Here is a 27731-nt window from a genome sequence, read left to right on the forward strand (position 1 = left end):
AACCAGCTTTAATTCTCCTGATCGTTGAATTCCAATGAGTCAAGGTCGCGGTCTGATGAGAATCTATTATAAAAAGATGGTAAAAAGTATAGAAGCAAAAGTACTTGGATATCCATTCTCACTTTGCAGTTTTTCTTCAACAGAAAAATGAAGGGGAAAAAATCAAAAAAACAAAAAAACATATTCATTTTAAACGGGATTTTATTTCGAATAACTGAGCATTTTCGCTTCAAAATACCCGTTTTCAGAGCATTTTTTATCACGCATTGGAGGGGGGCTGAGACGACATAGGGTGGTATTTTAAAAGAGCCGATTTTTTTAATGAAAAGTCATACTAACCATGAGTGTTTATGCAAATTTTCAAATTTCTTCTACATTTCCTTCCATCAGGATTGCTGCGATGAAAATGGCTCATTTACCTTCAAAATAGGCGCTATTTCGAAGCCGCCGTTTTGAATACGGTTAGGAATTTGGAAATTCTGGTGCCAAATTTGGTTTTCTGGCGCCAAAAAACTCCCGCAAACCAAGTTTCAGACAGATCCGACGGTAAATGGCCGAAAACTCCGATTTCCGCCATTTTAAACTTTAACCGGCCGCCATTTTGAAACGGTGATAGCTAGAGACTTCCGGTTTGCGCCAAAAATTTTCTTTTTTTATGTTCTTTCTAACGATGTATCACAAGATGGGGGTTGCCATTTGAAAAAAAAAGTAGGGGTCCGTGGGGCCCCCCCAGGGGGCCCTAAAAATTTTGGGGGTACCAAAAGTTAGTACCCTTTGACCTAGGAACATACCCAAAGTTCCAATTCCCTAGCTCAATTCGTCCAAAAGTTAGCAGGGGTGGGATGGACTTTCGGTACACCCTGTATGAGGTTTTAAATGTTTTTTTTTTTAATTTTCATAATCATTTTTCACTGTCTGAGCTCACTAGACTACATTATATTTATGATTACTTTAAAGGACATCGCCGTCAAAAGTTGAGTTCTCCTCAGATTTAGAAGATTTTGTATGGTTTACGTTGCCGTTTAGAGACAAAAGTATTAACTGTGTCCTCGCCAGAGACCAAACAAAAACTGTTAAGGCTAAGGGGAACTCGACTTTTGGCGGTGTAATGTAGTCTAGTGAGTGTTGGCAGTTAAAGATGGCCATGATCATTTAAAACTTTATTTTTCTTAAATTTGTCATTCAATGTCTGCGGTTAGGATAAAATTAATCACATTTGTTTCTAAACGGTAACATAAACCATGCAAATTGTTCTGAATCGAAACGTCTGAACGTCTAAATAACGTTAAAAGTTATCTGAACAAACCGTAACAGTTGAATCGTTATTTATTGTTGTGTAGATGGACGGTGACAAATATTATGCCCCTGGTTTTCCTGCTCCGCCCAACAGTGATTACTTGGGATACCACAATTACATTGATGACATGCTGCCACAAGAAAGTCCTACCCTATACGGAATGCATCCAAATGCTGAAATAGGATTTCTTACAACAAAGGCAGAGCATTTGTTCAAAACACTTCTTGAACTACAGCCGCGGGAGTCCACGACCTCTGTCACAGGAACAATTTCACGCGAAGACAAGGTCTGTCTGAAGGAATAATTTTGCATTTTCCGAATGATCAGAAATGATTTTGTCTTATCGGATGGACGATTTTGAGCTCGCAGTGTATTAACTCAAAAAGAAAATTTGATGATGAAATTTCAGCCCCTAATGTTCTCAAAACACAATTTTTCCAAGCTTTGCAACAAAAAAGTCAGCCTCCCAAATTTTTCGATCTTATTTTGACATAGCCAAGCTAAATAATGCATGTACAAAGGGTTTCTGAGTGCGCGGGTGATGTCTGCGGGCCTTGGCGATGCCGTTCCCAGCATCAGAGGACGATCTTCTCCATACGTTTGCGTGCAACATAGTTTCTATCAGCATGGATACGTCCAATTTTCTAGGTAATTTTTTTTCCTGCAAGTAAAGAAATATATTGTGATCCGAGACCTATGTTTCAAAAAGAGATGTTATTTTTCTTAATTTTCTCATCGTTTCGTCCCATTCTCAAAATTTGTGGTTTAGAGTCTCCAAGAAAGTTCTTTCCTATATAGTCTCTCATGGCCTCTCATGGAGTTGCAGTTTTTTTCGTTCATCAGATTATATCGTCATTTTGTGGCTGCACCATATTTCAGTGTTTTAAAAATTATTTAATATTGGCTGAAAGTTGAGTGAATCTAGCGGCTGTGTAAGCCTGATAAAAAATGGCTGTAGGATTTGCGTTCCAAAATGCCACAGATCTATAGCCGGCTATACTGTTTTTCATAGCTTCAATAGCCCTCTGATTTTCTATAACTTTCTATGGATGGCTAGAAGAATTCCTATGAAATTTTGTTCCGCAGGTCCTATCGCCAATTTTCACAAAGAGTTGGCGCTTTAATTCAAGCATGGACTCGTTTTCTACTTTTTCGAATTTTGTTACTTTTTGTCATGATCATTTTTATTTTCAGGTATTTCTCAGGAAGGTGTATAACTCCCTCTATACAGGGTGTTTCAGACCACCCGTACCAGGCCTTTTTCTCGGTTGTCTTAGGTCACACGAAGTCGGAGACCGCGGGGTTGAATAGGGAATTGACCCCAAGGAATCCAAATTTCGTGGTCCCGAAACCCCCCACACACCCCCCCCCCCATGGGGAATAAATGGGGGGGGGGGTCACGATGCTAAAAGTCACGGTTCCCGACCGAATTGCGGATAAATCGCATCAGAATTGAAAAGCACGAAAAATTTCACGTGAAATTGACCCCTAAAAATCCAAAATCGGCCCATCCAAGGCCCAAAAATGATCCCTAAAGAGGAGAACAGTACCCCCTCCATAATGACTCTTTGGTCTCAAAATTGACGTAGATTCTCCAGAAAAAGACGGCTTATCAGGTAATCGACCCCGAAAAATCCAAATTTCATGGTCCCGAAGCTCCTCTAGCCTCCCTTGGGGGGTAAACGGGGGGCCCAATTTTAAAAACCGGGGCTCCTTTCCGATTCGCAAATTGATGGCATCCAAATTGAGGAGCAGAACACATTTACATCTTAAGTGACCCCCAAGAGTTCTAATTGACCCCACCTGAACGGCAGAAAATAACCTCCTGAGGAGGGGGACCTCGCGCCCTCCAAAAATTTCTCAAGATTCCTCTTTGGTCGCGAAATGGACGTCGATTCTCCAGAAAAAGACGGTTTCCCAGGTAATCGACCCCGAGGACGCTGAATTTCATGGTCCCTGAGCTCTGCTACCCGCCCTTTTGGGATTACCTTGAAAACCGCCTTTTCTGGAGTAGAGAGTCGACGTCAATTTTGAGACCAAAGAGGAATCTTGAGAAATGTTTGGAGGGCGCGAGGTCCTCCTCCTCAGGGGGTTATTTTCTGCCGTTCAGGGGGGGTCAATTAGAACTCTTGGGGGTCACTTAAGATGTAAATGTGTTCTGCTCCTCAATTTGGATGCCATCAATTTGCGAATCGGAAAGGAGCCCCGGTTTTTAAAATTGGGCCCCCCGTTTACCCCCCAAGGGAGGCTAGAGGAGCTTCGGGACCATGAAATTTGGATTTTTCGGGGTCGATTACCTGATAAGCCGTCTTTTTCTGGAGAATCTACGTCAATTTTGAGACCAAAGAGTCATTATGGAGGGGGTACTGTTCTCCTCTTTAGGGATCATTTTTGGGCCTTGGATGGGCCGATTTTGGATTTTTAAGGGTCAATTTCACGTGAAATTTTTCGAGCTTTTCAATTCTGATGCGATTTATCCGCAATTCGGTCAGGAACCGTGGCTTTTAGCATCGTGACCCCCCCCCTTTACCCCCCAAGGAGGAGTGGGGGGGGGGGTTTCGGGACCACGAAATTTGGATTCCTTGGGGGTCAATTCCCTATTCAACCCCGCGGTCTCCGACTTCGTGCGACATAAAACAACCAAGAAAAAGACCTGGTACGGGTGGTCTAAAACACCCTGTATGTATAACATGTTTTCCTGTCGCATCCTTTACTACAACTTTGTCTATTTGTTCCGAAATTACTGTTGTATTGTTTTTGCACCCCAGGTGAGACAAGTTTTAGATGAAATCCTCGACAAAGTTCCAGATGAATTCAATATACCTGATATGATAAGTAAAATTGAAGATAAAACACCATTCACTGTGGTGGCAGTGCAAGAATGTGAGCGAATGAACCTTCTGATGCGAGAGATACGCCGGTCTTTGAAAGAATTGAGCCTTGGCCTTAAGGTAATTCATAACAGCTTTTACTTTTTTTCAGTAAAACCGAATTATCAGGCTGAATTTTCCATCAACATTTATACGTGGTGAATCAGGCGAAATGGGACTTAAGTAGCAGGACTTTTACAGTGGGGTGCGTTTCCGGTAAAACCAGAGGCATTTCAGTGGGTAATTTTTACATTTCATCAACTTGGGTCGGAAAGTTAAATTCGACGAAGCTACAGCCACCGTCAGTTAAGATACAACGTCTGTTTTTTTAGGTTCTATGGACGTTATTGTGTCAATCGTTGTGAAAATTTAGTGCACACGTCATTGATATGTGTAAACAAAACGAGTTGAAAATACTGAACGGATTCTACCAACATCGAGGTATCCATAAGTAACAAGGTGGAGAAATGGTGCTGGGTCCACACAATTTCGCGGGGAATCAAAGCCAAGAAGTATTAAAAATTAAAATTAGAGTCAAAAATAAATTTTTAGAACTCTAATGTGCACTAGTACGTAACTGAGGGGGAGAGTGTTCAGCTCAGGCAGTTTGCATTGGAATATTAAGTTGGAGCCACGCCGAGAGATCTATACCGGTTTGGGCCTTATTAGACCTCACAGCAGATCACACTCGGCAGTGAACCCAACTTAACATGCCGCAAAATCCAAGCCGGCATTAAGACGCCGTCATGGATATGACCCGAGGCATGACACAAAAGTGTGATCCTCGCGCCATCTACCGTCGCTGCTGAACAAAGAAGTACCAAAAATTAAAATTAGAGTCAAAAATACATTTTTAGAACTCTAATGCGCACCAGTACGTAACTGAAGGGGGAGAGTGTTCAGCTCAGGCAGGTATCCATAAGTACACATGGGTTCAGCAAACTCGGGGGCTGAAGTCAATCATCGACTACGCGGTCACCAGGCAAACGAGTAGCATGAAGGTTCAACAAGTAAGAGTTTGCCGGAGGTTCTCCTGTGGTAGTGATCACCATTTTCTCAAGGCGGAGATTGCATTTCCGGTTAAGTATGGGCTGCAGAGGAATACCTTGCAACATCAAAAGTGCCAGCCACAAGGAACGAAGATCGAACAAGTGCACTACAACATCGAAAGCTTACAGCATGAAAGCGTGAAAGCGCTCTACAGGAAGCGGCTCGATGAGAAACTGGGAGTAGAAACTTTCGATACTGCAGAAGAGTTGTACCAGTTCATCAAAAGTTGTATACATTCAGCTGCAAAGGAAGCCCTGGGTATGTGTAATGAGAGCAAGAATGTACAGAAACCCTACTGGTGGGACAAAGAGGCAGAGGAGGTAATTGAAGAAAAGTGTAGGAAGTACCATAACTATCTGGCTTCAAGGACTACAGACACCCGCGTTGTGTATAGGAAAGCCCAGGCGAGGGTTCGTCTTTTAATAACCAGGAAGAAAAACGAGTCTTGGGAGAACAACTGCTCAAGGATTGACACGTACCTCGGGGGACGGAAGAGTGTTGAGAGCTGGAAGCTGATCAACGGCCTAAGAAGGGACATGAAACGGGACCTTTTACCTCCGATAACAATCTCGCAGCTTGACGAACATTTTATGACATTTTAGTAAATTATTGACGGAAGGACGACCAGAGTTTCAAACGGGGAATGCTGAAAATATAGTCGAGGATCACTCAGTGGAAATTCGAGTTGAGGAGGTGGTCAAAGCAATCAGGGAATTGATGAATGGAAGGGCTCCTGGACCATAGAACATTCCAGCCGAGTTAATTAAATGTGGAACTGGCAAGTTGGTTAACCATCTCAGGGATTTGCTGTAGAAGTGCATTGCTGGTGATAGCATCCCAGAAGAATGGAAAGAGGCCTGGATAACAGCGTCGCATAAAAGAGGAAGGAAGGATGACTGTGAGAACTACAGAGGGTTAGCGGTGACAGGAACGATAAGTATTTATGGAAAAGTGTTGAAAGCAAAGATCGAAGAGGAGTGGACCCCGTTCGAGGCAGAGGAGCAAGCAGATTTTAGGGCTGGTCAGTCTACCGCTGGTTATCTGTTCTGTGTTACCCAGTTAACCGAAAAGAAGAGGATTGTTGGCCAGGAGCTTAATTTAGTGTTTTTGGATATTGAAAAGGCTTATGATGGTGGCTTGTGAAACATTGGGAAGTTCTAGAAGAAACTGGTTTTAGTAAAGGACTTATTGGGGCAGTCAAGCAGTTTTATTGGGGGGCTTTTGCCAGAATCTAGTGCCAAGGAAGGCTTTCAGACGGTTTTTTTGTCACCAAGGGGCTTAAGTAGGGATGTTGTCTGTCACCGACGCTATTTAAGATATATCTAGAGCACGTTCTGAAGGAATGGAAAAGGAAGTGTGCCGGAATGGGCGTCTCTCTGAATGACCAAGAAACACTGTTCAGGCTATGCTTTGCTGACGACCAGGTAGTGATAAGTCAAGATCAAGATGACGCGGAGTACGGATGTTATATTTCGGATACAGCTGTCCAAAATAAAATTGCAATTTTTTTCCGAATATTTTTAAAATTTTTATTGACTTTAATTTAAAAATAAACTGTTTTCAATATTTTATTAATAATTTTAATATTATATTTCGTTTTATTTTTACAACTAAAAATGTAAATATTTACCAATTGCTTTAAAACTTTTTTTAAAAAAAATTGTATTTAAATATTGCAAACATATTTTAAAAATAATGAATTCTAATGTTTTTTAAATTTGATTCAAAAGATATTGTAAAATTTTATTTACATTGTAGTTTTGTGGCACTATTTTCTTGAAAATATTTTCCAAACAACGGCAGTATTTTTACAATATTTTCAAAATATTTTGTTCTAACTGGTTATCTGCGCTCGGAGTGCCTTCAACGGTTTAATTAGACCACAATCGGTGCATCTCTCGCCATACGTTTTGCCGACGTCCGGCAGCCCATACACCGACCACTGTGACTGTGTGAGATTCGCGGATCGTTAGATCGCAAAGAATGAGCATCGGGGGGGAGGGAGGGTGTCCTCGTCTCTCTAGGATCCGTCTTTGAGAAAACGTAGCACTTAATTCACAGAACCATCCCGAAACCTATTTGATAGATTTGTGACTTGGACAGGATGGATCACACTCAACTCTCTGACATAAATGATGGATGGACTCTTGACACAAATTTAGTTTGGTCAACGTGATGAGCACAATATTGTTACCATGCTTGTATCATATTGATAATTGACAATATAGATACCAACTTTACATCAACTCTTTATCATGACGGTAAGAAAGTCCAAATTGATATCATCATGTTACCATATTTGTGCAATGTTGTTGACAACATTTTTTTAAAATCATGTTTATATCATATTGGGACTTGCCATATTGCTAGCATGTTGGTATCATGTTGGACTTTTATCTAAAATTGATATCACGTTGATACCATGTTGACATCATCTTGACACGAACATGGGCGTTTTAGACCATGTTGATAACAACATGGTCTCAACGTGTTACCTACATGTTCATCTTTAGCAGGGTACATACTCTGAGCTCTCATTCTATTTTACATGAAAGGAACTAATACGAGCACTGTTTCCCAAAATGTTTATTGATTTTCCTCCCTGTCAATAGAATACTTTCTGATAATTTCAAGAATTAATTTTTGTTTGTTTTCACTTCCGAAGAATAAAATTGTGCATAGATGTAATACAACTGTGTGTAATTTGACGCAAGCCGCGAAAACCCATCTAATAAATTGATATCATGACTTATCATGAATTTTTCTCAGTTGCCAAAAAAAATGAAAATAGGTTACAATCTCTTAAACATACCTATTTTTAACATAGTTTAATAAACAGAATCAAAATCTTATTAATTTAGTGAGACAATTCGCTTTTCCAAGTAAGTTCTTGTCTCCATGGGCCGTTTCACGGGATTTGTCCCACGGAAAAATCCCACTTACGAAGTTGGGAAAAATATTGAGTTAATCAATATTATTTCCGAGACCAAGTATGGTCCTTGTACTCCTAGGACTCACTGAGAGAGAAAGAAAGATTACAAATGAGTTGTGCGATATTTTGTTGATTACTCCATTGTTAATGGTTGTTTCGTCTAAATAATCCGTCTAATTGTCAATTGAGTGCAATTTTTATTTTAATCCCAGTTAAACACTCGATTTTAACTAATTTATCTTTCTGCGCAAACTAGTTGCAAGACTGTATGAGTTCCGTCCCGTGGAGATGGTTTGTGGGATGGATCCCAAAAGTTTTATTCCTGCGATTTGAACTTGGGACAAATTCCATGAAAACTTTCCGTGGAGACAAGGCCCCAAAAGATCAAGTCTTTTCGTTTCCAAACATCCCGAGGAATATTTTTATTTTGTCATTAACACACCGGATAATTTCCTTTACAAAAATATTCGTTTTTGTGTTTTTCAAACTGTGAATGTCTACTGGTTAAAAGTGTTCCTGAATCATAAATCCACGTAAAAACGTTCCCACGCCTAGTGGAAGTCCACCTTGTGCTGGTCCGTGCGGCGGAAGGCTAGTCCCCGTCACCTCGTGCAGCCATCTGCGAAGGATGGGATTCCCGAAATTATGCCTTTGTTTCGCTTCCCTCTGCACGGACTCACGGGAGGTGACGGGGACTAGCCTTCCACCGTACTATGGTCCGAATACCCGGTTTAAGCGGCATTAAATCAGATACGTATGTTTAAACCTCGCAACATGAGTTTTCAGGGGTTTTTAGGGTCGCTGAGTGCAAAAATGCTAATATTCTTCAGGAAAAATCCATTTTTAACATATTTATACTTTATATAACTGTTGTAATAATTTGTTCAGAAACCTTAAATTGAGGCCACCAATCTAAGTTGACGCGGTGGAGCAGTTGGCATCGCGTCTCACTCGTCTTCTTGATGTCCCGAGTTCGATTCTTGATAGATTTTTTTTTTTTTTTTTATACGTTTAAAAATTAATTTTACATTGGATGGACTATAAGAAGCTAAAAGTAGAGCCTCGTCAAACACTACTATCAAGGGAACTTGAAAAAGACAGCTCAGGATAATACTTCTACGTTTCATGGCTCCAGAGGCCTACTTTCAAGTCTCACCGATCAGCCGTTTGAACTTGTTTTCGTCTGCCAAGCGAAACTTAAGCTTAAATATATCAATTTTGATAGATTATTTGTTTGAAACATGGATAAACGTAAAAAAAAAAACGTTTACGGGACCTCAAAGTGGCTTCCTAAGACAATTTCATTGCTCGGGAGCCTTACTCTCAAGTCCCACCGATCAACCGTTTAGACTTGTTTTCGTCTGCCAAGCTAAACTTATGCTAACATATATCTACACTGATAGATTATATGTTTGAAACACTTAAAACGTCAAAAAAAAAACTCTTACGGGGCCTCAAAGTAGCCTCCCGAGGCGATTCTTTGCTGTTCTTGAGCACAAAGTTTCAATTGGTCCCGATCAACCCCATCAACTCGTATTATTCTGCCTTGGTAAATTTAGGCTCTAAGGCATCTGTTTTGATAGAATATGAGAGTGGAACATGATAAAATGCATGGTCAATGGCATATGATAGCTAATTGTAGTGAATGCTAAGAAACGCGAAAACGTCATTTTTCATGAGAAATAACTTGAGGCTATGGTGGACTATGGTTCTGCCACTCAGACTAAAAGGTAGTCTAGTGTCATGACAATAACTTCCGAGTAAAATTACGAGGTGCTCAGAGGTGCTAAGTATATTTTTTGGGTCATACTTTTGCGATTTTATTGAAAAAACTGACTATGTCTAAGGGTTAATCTAGAGCATTAGACATAATAAAAAAGAATTGTTTCAGCATGGAACATCTAGAAATTACCTTATATTTTGTAAATCAAGTACCGAAACACTTTCAGTTACGGTGAAACGACGAAAACAAGCCCTTAAACACAGCACTGCCGCTCGGTAACTGGAAGCGTACTCATAAGTGCTCCGCGCGCCGCACTTCCCAGGCTTGTCACATCTTTATTAGTGCTTTAATCGAAGTGAAATTTTACAGGAGTCTTCTCTACAGTATGTACTATCGATCTACCTCTTAAAATCTAACTTTTTCCAAACTTCACTTTTTCGATTTATTGCCGCTTAAACCGGCTATTCGGACCATAGTGCGCCGCACGGACCTAGCCTTCCGCCGCACGGACCTGCACAAGGTCGACTTCCACTAGGACGTCCGGATGTGGAACGTCCTTAATTTTTAAAATATCTGTTTATCGGCTGATCTTCATGACACTGAATATTACCCAGTATTTTGACTAAAAACTGCCGGTTCCGCGTTGAAAACTTATAATATAAGGTAATAAGAAAGGGTTAAAAAGTAATTGAAGGGCTCGGAGGACAAGGCACATAACTGCAGTTTTCGAAAAAAAGTGACACACTAGTGATTCCAACTAATCATAGGTTTGACATAAAGTAAATGAATATGCAATGCTTAAGCATCAAAATGTGAGCTTGAACTTTCTTTCCGCCATAAGGCTTCATATAATTTAGAAAGTTTAAACTCGTTTTTCTCGAAATAGTGATACCTGCACTTATGCGCCTTGTTCACCAAGCTGCTTCATTGACGGTATAAGTGTTAAAATTCAATTTTTTCTAGTGACGTCGAATATTTAATTGACATAGATTAAGAAATACAAAGCCAAGTAATGAAATAAAATATCTACTAATTTTGTATTCGGTATATTGAAAGCTAAATAATATGGCAAACATCAAGAAACTTACAAGAGCAATCCGCCCCATCAAAGCTCGTCTTTGTATGGCATACAGGACTGTTTCCTCAAGTGCCCGAGACATTATCAGTGGTATCCCCCCTATGGAATTTCTTATAAAAGAAAAAGTCAGGCTGATGAGCAAGGAGGAAGATAAAGCAGTATTAAAGCTGAAAACTCGACTAAAGTGGATTGAATCTGGAACGCGACACCTGAGAAAGACAGCTGGCTAAGCAACTTAACAGATCTGATATGCTGGCTCATAGAGAACTGGGAGAACCAAATTTCTAGATCACAAGGGCACTCTCAGGTCTCGGTAGTTCTTCATGGGTTCTCCACGTATATGTGCTAGATTATGTCAGCATCGTGTCAGGCTATTGGACTCCACGCTCACTCTTGGATATACTTGCCTGCTCCATCGGTCCAAGATCTTGGACTCCATGCTCTCGCTAAAATTCTCAAGTGTTTTGCATGAGCATGGAGTCACAAGCGTGTACACTCCTTAGTTTTAAAGGTTTATCATGATAGAAAATCCTAGACTTGCATATATAATCTAACTTGAACTAACCATTAACCATAAACCTTAACTAAACTAACCGACTACCTAAACCTAACCTAACCTAAACCTGCCCTGACCTGACCTGACCTAACCAAACCACCTAACCTAACCTTACCTTACTAAGCAATGTCATTTTTTCCGGAGAACATCATGTTTTCGTCTTTTATTTCACAAAAATTGTCCTATAAATTTTTGACCCAATGATCGTGTATTGTCGAGAATACCTGCGTCCCACAATGTTTGGACGCTATGCTCACTTCGATTTTTCCAAAATATTATTTTCTTAATTAAAGTGGAGCATGGGAGTCAAGATCTTGGACGTGATGAGCAACGAACATCATTATAAGTCTGAGCATGGAAGTCCAATATCATGGACGCGATGCTCATTTACCGGTGTTTCTACCACGACTCTTGCCCCCACTGCCAGGGATTTTTCGACTCCCCTGAACACACTATCTTCAATAGTCCTCAATTTTCAACAGACCGAAGGAACTGGAGGACATGCTAGGCGAGTGTGTTTCACTGTAGTTTCTTTCCAGAAGCATATCTCCCAGGCTCCAAAGAAAACTGGTATCTATTGGAAACTTTCCTGAATGCATCCTTGACCGCCAAGAGGAAGACTCTCGACCAACCAACCCCCTCCGATGTATGCCAGACGGCAGTTTCCGGGGCCGCAAACGGATCTTAAACCTTCCTCTTCAAGGAAGTCCTGCCCTTAAAAACTAGCCTCTTATCTCTATTCTCTTGTTCTTTTCTATTTTTTCTTTTGAGGCCTCAGTCCCTATGTCTTTGCTTTTTTTATTATCAATTATGTTTTCATTCATTGTATGAACAGAATTTATTGTACTAAAGTTTTATGCGGCAAATAAACAAAAAAAAAAAAATTAAATATTTGACGAATTGTCGCATAATCGGCTGACAAGATGTCGAGGGCAGTGAAAAGTTAATGTTCTTATTATTTTCCATCTTACTTACTTAGATTTCCTAATTTCACGCGAGCCTGCGTTACATCACGTAAAGCATAGGTGCATACCCCTCACTCCTTTTGAAAACTCCGCCCTCCGTTTACATCTGTACTTTCGTTAGAATCCTTGTTCTCGCTTACGCTAGAGTTGGCCGCCCAAAAGTTCCAAACCTTCGATGGTGTATTGAATTTATCATAATTATCAGTTTTAATATTGATTCCTGCTACGCAAAAAGACCTGATCCCTGAGCTGCCGCAGACCCCTAACATCGGGGGGGGGGGGGGGGGGGGGTTGCCGGGACTCCAGCCCCGGGGCACGGGGCCTGGGGGGGGGGGGGGGGGGGCTAGTAGGGCCTCCCAGAAGCACAAAAGTTTCTATTTGTATTACCAACCTGCCGGCAAAAGTAAAATAATTTTGTTGATTGAGATTTTGCTTGACGCCTGGACAGGCTTGCGTCGGCCTCTGGGATAGGCTATCCTTTGCCAAAACTTTGTCCCTATCTAATTTCAGATGTACATTTTTTTTTGTGCAATAAGCTGAATTTTTAAAATGTTTTTACCTCCTTCTATTTTCCTTTTCTTTCATCAAAGGTAAAATTTTACCCACGTCACAACTGATTCAATAGTGCACTTCAGGAGGTTTAAGATCGTTTTTTTTCTATGTATGTAAAAAAAAAAAAAAAAAAAAAAAAAAAATTATACGTTGAATGTTGTTTTTTTTCATTACGGCTCATTGCAAATTTTCAAACAACTGCAATTCTTCTAAGATGTTGAAAGGGCAAAAATCTTGTATAAACTAATCTGAATAATTGCGGTAATAGCAGAATATTACTCAGATTGGAGGTAAAATTTTAAAAAATTTCCGGGGGTGGCCCCCTGTGTAACGAGGCAAATCCCCTTTTTCTGCGAAGCAGGTCCAGGACATCAGAGGCACATACGTCCTCTGGTATTAGATAAGCAAACGTTACTGGAGGTGCCGGAATGAGCTCGCCGGGATCCTGGATTCGGGCGCCAATTTAAAATGAATTTGGAAGAGGGGAAGAATAATTTAAAACCTTATGTCTCAAATTTCTTGGTTAATTTACAAAAAGAATGTCCTGTCGTTAGCTAAATTTGTGAGGATCCTACTCAAACTACACTCAAAAAAAATAATAATAATGATAACATAAAATGATAATAATTGATTAATGATAATGATAGTATGATAATAATTTAGCCGAAATGCCACTCACTAACGTGCACCTCAAGGCTTGAAATTCCAGGATACATGTAAGAGGAGAGGAAGAGTGAAGCTGGGCGAGATGCTACTTACTAACGTGCACCTCAGCACAGGGGACGAGAAAAGAGGAAAGAGAATGGACAGAGGGCTCGTCGAGATGTCACTCACTAACGTGCACCTCAAGTCGAGAAAGATTCAGAAAAGATGAGAGAAGAGGTGACCCTCCGGAAAGGAGAGGGTGAAGAACAATGTTTTGGCTTAGAGGGCCATCAGATTGATTTGAAGCTATTGGAAGACGATCTCGACATTCATTGCAATATTTTTGTTACAAGGAAAATTAATTAAAATATAAAATTTACAGAAATGGACGTAGGAAAATTTCCTACAGACATTTATAGTAGTTTAGAATTTTTTACAATTTTTCGTTTTGGGTAAATCTACGGAAAACCCTGATTTCGCAGTACAATGAGCATCTTCGAGAGAGAAAAAGGAGAGAAACAGTATTCCATTTCTTCTCATTATTCAAACAGCTGATGTACCGTAACCGGGCGTCGCGGCGCGGTGTCGCCAAGCCGTGACACATTTGTCGCTATTTTGGTCTACAAAAGAAGGGAAAAAACTTAAAACGAAGAATGAAATTCTTCGTTACACCGCGAACCCCCCTTCTGCTGGGGGCGGTCCCCCCGACCCTCCTTAGATAGTTAACAAAAAGGGGGCCCACTGACTGATCCGACCCCGCACCCCACCGATGAATAAGGGGGGCCTGAGCTACCGCCATTACACAGCCCAATTCCTCGCGTAGAGCGCTTCGCGGCGGCGTCTGGGCTCGCATCGTAGCTCCCCTCAAATAAATGTGAGATATTCCATTCCGCAATATTTTTAAAAACCCTTCAATGTACAGATTTTGCCATTCTCTGTCCTATTCGTTTATTTTTACGTGAGTGGATGCGTAAATACGATGAAAATTGTCTTCATTTTTTTTGCGTGAAGTATCTGTTACTTCTGGACTGCGGTCCTACATGTATATCCATTTGCGCTCTTTGTAGACAGCAGGGAGGAGGAAGAGGGTCAGTTTACCCTCCTATTATTTATTTTATATCACGTTAGTTAATAATTTCCCTCCAGAAATGATTTAAAAACTTCACACGATTGATGGAATATTTGCTGTGCTGGTATGACCTTTTGAGGGCTGGTGTTTAATTGCATAAAAACTCAACTTTCTGTAAATATTGCCATTTTTTAAAATTTTAAATAAAGCCGTGTAAAACTCAAAAATTATCGAAAGTTTTGAAACAACGTACCGTTTCTTATTGTAGATTGCATGTACTTTTACGTAGTTACAATGGTTATTTGATTAAGCACTTCTAAATAGGCTTAAAAGTTAGGAAAATGGAGCTAAAAACGGACTTTTGTCAGAAAAGTGTCATTTTTGATCCGAGAAAAAATTATCCTTTTGGCAAATATAGTTACTTAAAAGGATGTTGAACACACTTATCAAAACCACAGAGGGTTCTTCATATAGGCGAAAAATGTACCCAGCCCGGAATGTACGAAACTTTGTAGGCTGATAGTACTAGTTGAGAGAGGCTTATCCGTAGCTCCGTTTTTGCAGGAACCCCAGGGAAACAGCGTTGCCATTTTTTTAAAGTCGTAACCTTCAAACATCCACAACTTTCGCAGAAATGCAGTTACAGAGCTCGTATTTATACCAAAAAACGCAAAAAATTACGTTCTATCGACCTATGCAAAAGAAATTTTAATTTGACTCCACTGTTGCCACGTTTCAGCCATTTTTTAATTTTCGTAATTATTTAAAATCACATTACCGCCTGTTCAGTCAGGGACTGATTTTTATTTTCATCCTTTTTCATTGCAACGCGTGCGAGCAGCCACCGTGACCGCCGCGTCGGCCAGCGCACTCCTTCCCTCCGCGCTCGACCGGCAAAAGGCTAGTACCGCGCCAATCCACTAGATGGCACGCGGGTCTTGTAAGCCATGCCGTCCTTTTTGATCCCGCCTTTCCAGGAAAAGGCTCGGAAAAGTTTTATTTTTACTTTTGTATCCTAAGGAGGATACCATACAGTTACTTTTAGTTCACTCAGATTTTCATTTTGTTTCGATAAGAAGTTCAGGTTTTAGTTTATTGTTTGATCTCGCGAATATCGAGCCGAAACAGCTCCAACTAGGGTCCCCCGTATGGCCGACTCATCATCGCCTTTGTATGCCGATTTTGTCCCGCTGGTAATCCAGTGGTGAGACGTGTTGTCTTCGCATCTCTTTCGCCATCTCACTGGCATCCAGTGACGGTTTAGATTTCCTACTGGGGTCCAGTAGTGTTTCTTATAGGTTTCTCTCTACCTTTTTTTATTTCGGTTGTTAGGTTCCTGCTGGCATTCCAGCAGTGTGCCCTACTGGTAATCCAGTAGTGATTCAGATTCGCGTCCTAGTATTAAGTTTCTTCAAAGCTCCTCAAGCTTATCGTAACTAAAAGGTAAATTATAACTTAGTAAAGCTCTTCAAGCTAGTTATCTTTATTTCATCAGCGTTTTCCTCGGCAATTTGTATCTCTTGGTCTTTTCTTCTTTTCAATAACGTAAGTATCAATTTCTCCATGTTCATCTAAATTATTTTAAATCTTTCTTTCATGAGTTTCTTTTTTGTTTACGTTTAAGATTCAAAATTCTCGCGTTCCTTTTTTTTCAAAACCCAGACTCGCTCTGAAGCCGGCTCCGCGCAGCCTGGTATTCCAAATCGTCTCGTCAAGACTCAATTAGGGAATCCAGACTTGTTCTGTAGCCGACCCCGCGCGGCCTGGTAGCCTTTCATAAATTAAAAACATACAGTCCACTTTCCAAAATTACTCATTTCTTTCCTTCATTTATTTTCTCATTTTATTTTGGGCCTCTGCCCAAACATTTGGTCCCTCGGGCCGGATCCGCTGACCCATTATCTTTGAAGTGTTTGAAATTTTAAATGAATATATTATATTGGTGATCTGAGGGACCTCGGAACATTTGATTGTCCGACTTGGATCCTCTGATCTATCATATTTGTAATTTTTTCAGTTTTTCTTTTGGAGTTTGTATTTGTTATTTGTTTGAATCTAAGGCAAAAGGTCTCTCCTGTCTTTGTTTGAAAATTCGGATTATCAAAGAAGCAGCATGGCATCCGATGATAGTAATGCCTCCCAGGTAAAAGCAAAGAAAGTCACTGACTTAGAGATCGAGTTGATCTGTCTAAAAAATAAGCGGAAAATCTACGGTCGGCAATTAGAGGCTTGCTATGAAGTTGCCGAGCGCTGCCTGGCAGTGAAATAATTGTCGCCTGAATTCATTTGCCGGCAGGAAGATTCAAGACAATCTCTAAAGAACCTTCAAGAAACGGTCATGTCCTGCTACGAAATAGAGTTACGGTTAAACCCAGAGGCAAGCTTTGATCAAAGCAGCGAGTTGATAGAGCATTTCACCGATGTGTATTTCAAAATTGCGGAGATTAAGAAAAGGCTGACTGATGCACTGGAGTCCACCGGCACAGCTGATAACTCTAATCCGCTGATGAACAACACTACGATCATTTCAAGCAATGCGCCCACACTGCCTCGAATTACCTTGAAAACTTCCGCATCCATTGATGTATTATACTTTTCTAAGAGACTTAGGGAACACGAGTTATAGCGATTTGAAAATTCGGCAATACGCCCATCGCCCGATATTGACGCTCGTTTCGGTACGTTTCGCGACTCCGTGTTAAAGCAAAACGCCTAGACCAAGCAAAATTCGAAAAGTCAGCTCATGTTTTGCGCTTTTTTGAAACTTTCACACGATTTTTAAGAATTCAAGTAGCGGCGGTGTTGCCGGTTTTCAATGAAAACCACCGCTGCGATCACAATTTAAAGTAGCACTCATTTAATCACGTCCAGCTACATTTGTTAACCTAAACTGACCATTTGCGACATGGTGTTCTCAACATTGCCTAATTTCCGTCGGAATTCACGTAGAGGCTGGGTTGCCAGTTTTCATGGAAACCGCCACCACAATCGCAAAAAAAAATGTATCACTTATTTAATCACGTTCAGCCTTATTCTGTAGTTGGAATTGTTTATTTATCGAATCGATGGTTTCTGCTATCTCTCTGCAACGGCGGTGGTGCCCGACAGTAACGAGATATCGATATTGTATAGAGATCAAGAGCAATGAATCTAGGTCCCTTGCCAAAACTACTCATCGGACCGCTTGAGTGATTCGTGGACTTAAAATTTCCATATCTCGTTACTGTCGGGCACCACCGCCGTTGCAGAGAGATAGCAGAAACCATCGATTCGATAAATAAACAATTCCAACTACAGAATAAGGCTGAACGTGATTAAATAAGTGATACATTTTTTTTTGCGATTGTGGTGGCGGTTTCCATGAAAACTGGCAACCCAGCCTCTACGTGAATTCCGACGGAAATTAGGCAATGTTGAGAACACCATGTCGCAAATGGTCAGTTTAGGTTAACAAATGTAGCTGGACGTGATTAAATGAGTGCTACTTTAAATTGTGATCGCAGCGGTGGTTTTCATTGAAAACCGGCAACACCGCCGCTACTTGAATTCTTAAAAATCGTGTGAAAGTTTCAAAAAAGCGCAAAACATGAGCTGACTTTTCGAATTTTGCTTGGTCTAGGCGTTTTGCTTTAACACGGAGTCGCGAAACGTACCGAAACGAGCGTCAATATCGGGCGATGGGCGTATTGCCGAATTTTCAAATCGCTATAACTCGTGTTCCCTAAGTCTCTTAGAAAAGTATAATACATCAATGGATGCGGAATCAAACGAACAATAATTTTGACAGGTTTTTATTCAATCCCCACCAACTGCAAACACTTTTTTAGGCGGTAACGTGATTTTAAATAATTACGAAAATTAAAAAATGGCCGAAACGTGGCAACAGTGGAGTCAAGTTAAAATTTCTTTTGCATAGGTCGCAAGAACGTAATTTTTTGCATTTTTTGGTATAAATACGAGCTCTGTAACTGCATTTTTAGGAAAGTTGTGGATGTTTGAAGGTTACGACTTTAAAAAATGGCAACGCTGTTTCCCTGGGGTTCCTGCAAAAACGGAGCTACGGATAAGCCTCTCTCAACTAGTACTATCAGCCTACAAAGTTTCGTACATTCCGGGCTGGGTACATTTTTCGCCTATTTGAATAACCCTCAACGTACTTTTCAGTTACACTATTTATTTTAACTTTAAAGCTTAGCTTAAAGCTATAAAATCTCAAAAATAACTAAAAAGTTAAATTATATCATTTTTTTTACTTATTTTAAACCAAAAGTCAGTGGTAAGACCCCTCTTAAAGGTTTTACGACAAACTTCAGTAGCCCAATGCTATACAAAATTTTATGAACTTTTCATTGCGCACCTTGTATTTTTCTTATACGCTTTGCAACACGTAAAAAGTAAGAAAAACTGCGGGGAATTTGTTTTCCGGCAAATTGCAATTTTTTTCAACATTGCCTCCGCATTTTCAAAAAATACGAATAAAGGTTCATTTCTTAGCTTTCTGATGATTACCATGGCTCGATGAAAAAAAAATTTCCAGCCATGAAAAACCACAAAAACCTGAGAAAAAGCCTTTTTACTGAACAATTTGTAAATTTTTGACGTCTCAAAAATTAGCTTCTAAGTACTCTTAAATACCTTAAAAAATGTATTCATTAACATTTTTCTAACTTCTATGTGCTAATACATTGGTGCCCACAAATTTACTCCAAACAAAAATTACCAAACTCGAAAATTTTGGGTTTATGTTAAGAAAGTGGTTCTAAACCGAGCAGCCGGGTTTTCCAATTGACAACTTTAACGACATATCTAACTCTCTTTAAAAATTCAAAACACTAATTTCAGGTATGAAGTTTTTTTTGAAATTTTATGCTCAAAACGTTTATAACCATCGTTCAATCGTATTCTCAGTTTCCAGCTGTCAGAAAGCCGAAAATCGTTGAAATCTTGATATTTCTTGAGAAATCACTTTTTAGCGTAATTCCCTTAAAGACGCTTTTCAGTCACATACTGTGAAATTTAAAGGAAAACAGTATGGTATTCGTCTTGAATATATCATCGACTTACTAAAAGGTGTATATAAGTTGTACTTTTGTCGAAAACTACTTAATCGAATGCGCTGGAAACGGAAAAAAAAAACAACTGAATTTATCGTTAAATATTGATTTCATGATTTTGAATGACTCTTCTCACCATGAGGTCATAAAGGATAAAAAGGTCCATTGAATGGTTATACTTATGGAGAATTTAGCGTACTTTTTAGTGGTGTCGTTGTTTTTAATCTTAAATTAATTACTTTGACCTGAAATCGATGAAGACCGCGAAAAATCGTGAATTTTCATCAGATTTTGCCTGTTGTTGTTTTTAAATAGTAAAATTCGGAACGAAAGAAAATAATAAAAGCTTAAGTTTTGAATATGATTCTTAACCAACATTTTATGATCTCTAAATTGATCTTAAGCAATTTTTTTTGTTTGACGCGTGATTTTTGAGTTAGAAACGAAAATCTGTATGTACGTCCTCTTTTTGAATATTGCCATAAGCCGCCATTTTGAAAAGCTGCGAATTGACAACTTTCCCAATGGAATTTTTTTTCTGTCTTAATGGGTACCTAGAGATCCTATATACCAAAGGAAAAGTTTGTACTAATTTGTCCGAGGTAAAAAGATGGTTTGCCTGGACTATAAGGGCAAGGGAAAGGATGCACGTTGACGACGGCGCAGAGATATAACTATTGGTGCATGATGAATGTCTGTTTGCAACTGTAAAATTGAAGGCACGATGGCACGAGGCATGAAGTCGCAATTCTCCGCTATTTGCTGCCAATGTGGAGTTGCTCAGATTCGGGAGAAAAGTTAAAGAAGAGGCCTGAATACGTCTCTCGTGTCATTGGCTTTTTGATACTCGATTCCTCCTTTTATTTCAGGATCTCGTCTGATTTGTTTTGACAATGGATTGCATGGACAAAGATTTGCAGACCCACATTAATATACAATCCGCGAGGAATGGGACACTTTTTTTTAGGAGGCCTCGGGTCGATTTGACCTGGCTTTGACATCTAAGGGTTGATAAAAATATCATTGAAATGACCGCACTGTGTTCGCAAAAACTCAGGATTCATCATTAGATCCAAAAGAGGCCATTCAGTCTAATTTTCAGTAAAATTTAGTTTCGTAAAATCTCGCGAAAGTAGGCTCCAATCGTTCGGTCACGTCCAAAATTATTGTTGTTGCCAACAAAATGATTGTTGAATGGGATACCTATCCTCATTTACATCTCTGGTTAGATTAATAGATTCGACGTACCTCTCCATTTTTCCTCCTTAATTTATTGAAGTATTTTTCCAACACAACGCTCTTTTTAGGCTCTCTCTGTTCTTCAAAACACCTCGGGCTCACAAGATTGAATTTTTCCATCTTTAACGAGATTAAGAGGATCTTTCCAGCTGACTTATGTCTTGGTTTAATCATTTTAAGACTTTTAGTTTTTAAAAGCGGTATTATAAGTCTCCAGCTCGGACTCGGTTCTTCTGGAAATGATAAGTGCTTTGATGCATCTAGTAGCTTTGATTTTTAATTTTGTTTTTCATTTCATGGGTCCTTCGGTTACTTCAATACGTTCAATTTTGCAATTTTCATACTCCACACGAAGAATGAATTTTGAACCTGAAAATGGCGTAAAATTGTACCTACTGATTAGCCAAAATTTTCTGAAATGCTCTTAGAGGGTGCCCCTTCCCGGGATATATGACATGACGCCCCTTAGCCGGCGAGGATCTACGCCCTCGGTCGCGAGCCAATCCGGACCTGGGTTGTAGAAAGGGGTTTTCTTAGTTGCGGTGTATCAGATTTTGCAGTGCAAATATTTATTCTAGAGAGGACACCATTGGGTGAATTTTTGGAAATGTTACATTTTCTGCACTGTAAAATCATGAAGAATATTGGTAAAAGTTACAACAAATCACATACATTTGCTTTAATTAAAATGGATGAAACGTTACCCAAGTAGCATTTTTCAACGGAAAAATCGCGATATTTTGAGATTAAGTTATGCGGCATTTTTACAATTTTTTGGCGATAAAATCGCTAGGATCATCAACATCGGAGCGATTATCCTCGATGTTGTCTCAATTTTATCTCTATAAAATCGCGTTTGATGAAATCGAAATTTTACTTCAATTTACCACGATTTTTTATTCAATAACATTGCGATAAATCGCCGTCGATAATATCGCGATTTTATTACAAATTCATGCGATGAAGTTGCATCCATCGTCGATTTTTCTCCAATAATATTGCAAATAATTGCAATACATTGACATGGATAAAATCGCGATACCTACATTCTCCGATCAAATTGCAACTTATTGCGATTACTGCTACTTAGATAACGGAGATTTTAAGACACTACAGCCAGGAAATGCCTTTTCTGAACCCAGCGCTTCAACTGTCCTAGAAAAATATATTTTTTTTAATAACTTCGCGAGTACCTAACTGCAGTTTCGCGGGGTTAAACTTTAGAGTCCATGTTCATGGAGGAGGGGTGGAGTCCTATTTTGACTTGAAAAATTGCCTTCTGAGATCCTGCTGCTTTAAGACGGGACACTCTGTAGAAAAAAATTCCAAATGGAGTAAAAAATTAAGGTTGTCAATCCTCGATGCATATGTAGGTACTAATTCTTTCAAGAATACTGGGTCATAGTTTGGATTACAAGTATTTGTACAAGCTTTTGTTATTCATTACTCTACGGCTAGCAACTAAGTGAACTATAAATGCGATTTTCTAGAAGATTGTCGATTCACTGTTCTTCTAATTTTAAGGAGTGATACACTTTTACTTTTACATTTTTGCGAGATATTACTGATAGAAGGTTTTAAGTAAGTAAATTGCATTAAAAACTGAAAGGAAGGGACGGAAATATATATAGATCCATAGGACATAGGACATATAGGACATAGGCGAACTTATCACGCTCCGGAGCCGGAGAATAACTCGCCGGGGACTGAGCGGAGCAGGGTGACATGAAACGTAAGAAAGAAATGAAAGGTTGGAAATTTCAGTGAAATATTTTATGAAATTTGACGAGATTGTGAGGTATTTCATATTTTTCAGGGGCCTGAGTATGCTACCCGCACTCAAACACCCAAAAATAGAAGAAAATCACGATTTTTACAACCTTCGAAACATAAAGAAGAGCTTGCACTTTTCAATATCTTTCATAAATTTCTGAAATTTCATGTAATATTTCACGTAAAATTTCATGAAATATTTCACGTGAAATTTCAAGATTTTATTTATCATGAAATTTTGCCACCCGGAGCGGAGACCCACCGCGGTCGGCTTAAGTGTAGAGATGGGACGGAGAGAACTGTATTTTCCGAGTGCGAACGATTCGACGCTCAATTGCAGCTCCCTTTCGGCTTACCTCAGCCTTCACTGCATCGCGCTGAAAGCACTTGCCCTTTATGCGCTCTCTGTACCTTCTTTCTGTCTAGATTGCAATCGCTCCCTCCGGAGCAGGGGCCCTCCAGTTTTCTAGTATACAGTCCTCTTCAGTCTTTTATTAATGAATGAGACAGTCACAATCCTGTAAATACCCAGAGAGGTGCTTTTTTGGCAAACTTATATGATTCAAATAATTATCACTGGTAAAGAGCTGAGACGAGAAAAACCTTGATTAAGTGGCAAAATTGGGAAGTGAGAGCAAGGAGCCGTCCGCCCCTAGAGAAAATATTACCTCGCAGCGAGCTCGCAGACAGCTCGCAGCATATTTTGGACCTCGCGGTTAGGTGATGACCTTGCCAAGAGCTCGCAGTGAGGAAGTCGGTTAGGCATAGACCTCGCCGCGAGGTGCTGACAGCTCACGGCGAGGATCTCGCCTCGCGGATAGGTAAGGAGACCTCGCGGATAGGTGAGAGGACCTCGCGGATAGGTGAGAGGACCTCGCAGTTAGGTTGGCTCCTAGGTATCCACTGGGTGAGAGTTCTCACAGTAGGTATATTAGCCAGCAGGTAACCTGACCACAGAGGTAAACTCAGGTTCAGAGCCTCATTACAAATTAAGGATCAATTGCAGCATCTAATATATACTGATAAAAATGTTAAAAAAGTTTTTGAATTTGAAAGAAAAATTCTATTTAATTCAAAAGCACATTCCTTGGCTCAAAACAATTTGGGTGAGTGAACTGAAATTGTTCTGTAAACCAAAAAAGTGCCTTAAAATTAAACACAATTTTTTATTCATTTTTTTTTCTAGAGAAAAAAACAAAAAAAAAAACCTACCAATCAAAACTTTTTTAACCTTTTTTTTCCGTGAATCCTCTCACAAATGTTCTTATCCATGTCAGCATGCCAAAAAATAAGAATAATCTGTACCTTCTTTGCACATGGTCTTCCAAAATATTCCACACTATGAGGCATTCTTCACTCCGTGCAGGAATAAACAAATTCCAAGAATTCAAGGATCAGGTAGTGATTTTTAGAAAAATTGCATCGTCACTGGCCTAAAAAATTAAAAAAATAATCATTATTTATCAGAGTCACACACAAAATGAATTGTAAAAATTTCTGAATTTTGATAGTTATAACTGAATATTTCAAGTTAAACTGACCTATTCTTTTCATAAATTTTAAGCGAGAGCTTTTCCTTCAGCATATCAATCACACGTAATGTAGAATCATACTGTTCACACTGTTTCATCCTGTCATACAATATGCGCTGTTCCTTCTTCTTCAAGCAGGAAAATACTCATTGGAGGGAGGAATTTTCTTCAAATTTACAGTGTCTACCCTGGTAAAAATGATCAGTTAAAATTTGAACTGATATCGGTTGATATCAGTTGAGCATCAACCGATATCAGTTGATTTCAACTGATATCAGTAGAGCTTCTACTGATATCAGTTGAACTTCAACTGATACCAGTAGATGCTCAACTGAGCCCGGACTCGAGTCAGTTGAGATCCAATTGGTACCAGTTGAGGCCGGACTCGAGTCAGTTGAGATCCAACTGGTATCAGTTGAGGCCGGACTCGAGTCAGTTGACATCCAACTGGTACCAGTTGAGGCTGGACTAGAGTCAGTTGACATCCGACTTGTACCAGTTGAGGCCGGACTTGTGTCGGTTGAGATCCAACATGTGGTACATAAGGCGGGACTCGTGTCGGTTGAGATCCAAGTTACCTATGTCAGTTGAGGCCAGACTCGCGTCGGTTGAAATCGAAACTGTTTCAGTAGTGGATCGATTCGGCATCAGTTGCGGGAATAGGTTTAGATTCAAGCATCCAATCAGAGTACAGCTGGATTATGCCTTTTAAATTTGCTATTTTCCGCTATGGGGCCGTCCTATAAATTACGTAAGGCACTTTTTCCAGTTTTAAGACCCCCTCCCTCTCAAAAGGAATTTTCTGCCCCTCGGCCACCTTACTTCAACAATACCCCCAAGGCAGCCCTTGACACCCTCCCCCACTGGCTTGCGTAATTTGTGGACGTAATGGGCCCTGCAGCGGAAACCAGTGGTCTCCATTTTGAAAGCTCTTAAAAATGAGAAACTTTTTTTTTTTTTATTTTTATTTTTTTTTTTTATAAAGTTTCCGTATAGATGAATGGCTAAGTGCAAATTGCCTATCCTCCTTTTTGAAGGGGCTAAAATCAATTCGGTGTAAAAAAATTGCAATAGATATGGTACAAAAAATGGTAATGAATGTCAATGTTAGGTTGAATCGCAGGTTCTTCACATTTGTATGTAAAAGAGCCCCACTTTAAAATTAATTTGATAAAGGATGGCAAAAAAAAGAGAAACTGAACCAACATTGTACTTAAGGTGATTGCAAATTTTACCGCAGAAAATGACTCTGTCAATTAGAATTTTTGAATTAATATTGAAGATACCCCAGTTAGAACAAAATATTTTAAAAATATTTTAGAAATACTGCCGTTGTTTGGAAAATATGTTCAAGAAAATAATTCCACGAAAATACTGTAAAAATAGTTTTACAATATCTTTTAAATCAAATTTTTAAAATATTAAAATTAATAATTTTTAAAATATTTTTGCAATATTTAAATGAAAATGTTTTTGAAAAATAATTTTAAAGCAATTACTAAATATTTACATTTTTAGTTGTAAAAATACTACAAAATATAATTTTAAAATTATTAATAAAATATTATAGAATATGCGCGCGCTCTAGGAGCTGTTTTTGGTGCGTATGTTCTTTTCTGATGAGATAAGATATTTTATTCAAAAAGTAAAACATAAAATAAAGAACAATATTAATCTGCCCGGCAAATTGTGATGCCCAATTAATCTGCCGGATCAGACATAAAATCAAATTCAACTGATGATAAAAGAAAAAAGAAAGGGGAAAAAAAGAAAACACACAAAATAATAATAATAATAATAATAATAATAATAATAATAATAATAATAATAATAATAATAATAATCAATAATCAATGCGAAGTACTACCTCCAGGAAAAAAAAAACGAAGACCCTTTTCTCAAAGCCGTGTATGCCGTCAACCTTGCTCTAGACAAAGACCACATTGCGAAAGAAGCAAACAAGTTTGAAGCCGAGCTCGGAGAAAACTTTGAAGTGGCCCCCATAAACAGCAGGAAGCAAAAAATCAAAAAGAAAATCTCAGAAAGCATCAGAACCAAATGGAAAGGAAAGATCATGCACGGGCAGTATCCACTGATGCTAGAAAATGACTCTATCGAGAGTAATCTCTCTACCATCTGGCTCAGTAAAGATGTACTAAAAGCAGAAACAGAGAGCCTAATTGTAGCGGCACAGGATCAAGCCTTAAACACAAGGTACCGAGAGAGGAAAATCCACAAGAAACATGTGAATAGCAAATGCAGAATCTGTCACCAGTTCGAAGAAACCATTGAGCACATAACATCAGGTTGCCCAATTCTAGCCCAAAAGGACTATATCGAGAGACACGACAGAGTATGCACCCAACTTCACTACAGCCTCTGCAAAGAATATGGAATCGAAGTCGACGCAGATAAATGGTATGAACACAAACCGAAAAACACTGCAACAACCAGAGATGGAGAGACAACGATCCTGTGGAACTTCCCTATCAGAACCGATAGAACTGTTGAGGCAAACAGACCGGACATCATCCTACGTAGGAAAGGCCAAACGTGTCTGCTGATTGACGTCTCTATCCCAGCAGACAGGAACATCACAAAAAAGGAAGCTGAGAAGAAACTAAAGTATAAAGACCTAGAGATCGAAATCAGCAGGATGTGGAAGACCAAAACCCGAGTCATACCCTTTGTGATAGGAGCTACCGGAGCAGTCTCTAAAGACTGGACTAAACTGAAGAACGAAATCCCTGGGAAACATTCGCTAGTATTGGCCCAGAAGTCTGCTGTGTTAGGCACTGCCAGAATCCTCCGGAAGGTCTTAAGCTAGGTGGAGCAGCGCGAATACACCTAGAACGTTCCCACACACCAAAAACACCCCTACCGCCTACCACCTCAGGAAAGAAACCTTTAGGCAGGCGTCCTCCAGACACCTACCCTGCCTCGGTTCCTAAAACAGGTATCCTAGTCCGTGACGAGCCACCCCCCAAGGGGGAATGAAAAAACCACCACCCGGCCACCCAAACCACAAACAGCCCTCATACCTAGGAGCATTGTTTGCCCCTGTGTGAGGGCTTAAAGCAACCCAGCAAAGCTGGTGACAGCAGTGAATATGAAAAAAATAATAATAATAATAATAATAATAATAATAATAATAATAATAATAATAATAATAATAATAATAATAAAGTGTAGAATTTGCCATCAGCACGAGGAAACTATGGATCACATAATATCGGCGTGCCCGATCCTTGCCAAAAAGGACTACATAGAACGGCATGACAGAGTGTGCACCCATCTCCATCATAATCTGTGCAAAGAGTACAATATAGCAGTCGAAACAAACTGGTACGAGCACAAGCCAAAAGCTATCACAGCAACGGATGATGGACAAACAAC

The 27731-nt window shown here is 39.6% G+C and overlaps 1 protein-coding gene across 1 annotated transcript in view; it reads left to right on the forward strand.

Moving 5' to 3' along the window:
• LOC109037293 (dynein beta chain, ciliary) overlaps positions 1-27731 on the forward strand; it is a 684333-nt gene that overhangs the window by 627701 nt on the left and 28901 nt on the right. The window contains exons 50-51 of the mRNA XM_072296415.1: positions 1341-1583; positions 4066-4248. Of these exons, the coding sequence (XP_072152516.1) occupies positions 1341-1583; positions 4066-4248 (426 nt within the window). The remainder of the gene's footprint in view (positions 1-1340; positions 1584-4065; positions 4249-27731) is intronic.

The sequence above is a fragment of the Bemisia tabaci genome, chromosome 2, assembly GCF_918797505.1.
Source record: "Bemisia tabaci chromosome 2, PGI_BMITA_v3".
NCBI lineage: Eukaryota > Metazoa > Arthropoda > Insecta > Hemiptera > Aleyrodidae > Bemisia > Bemisia tabaci.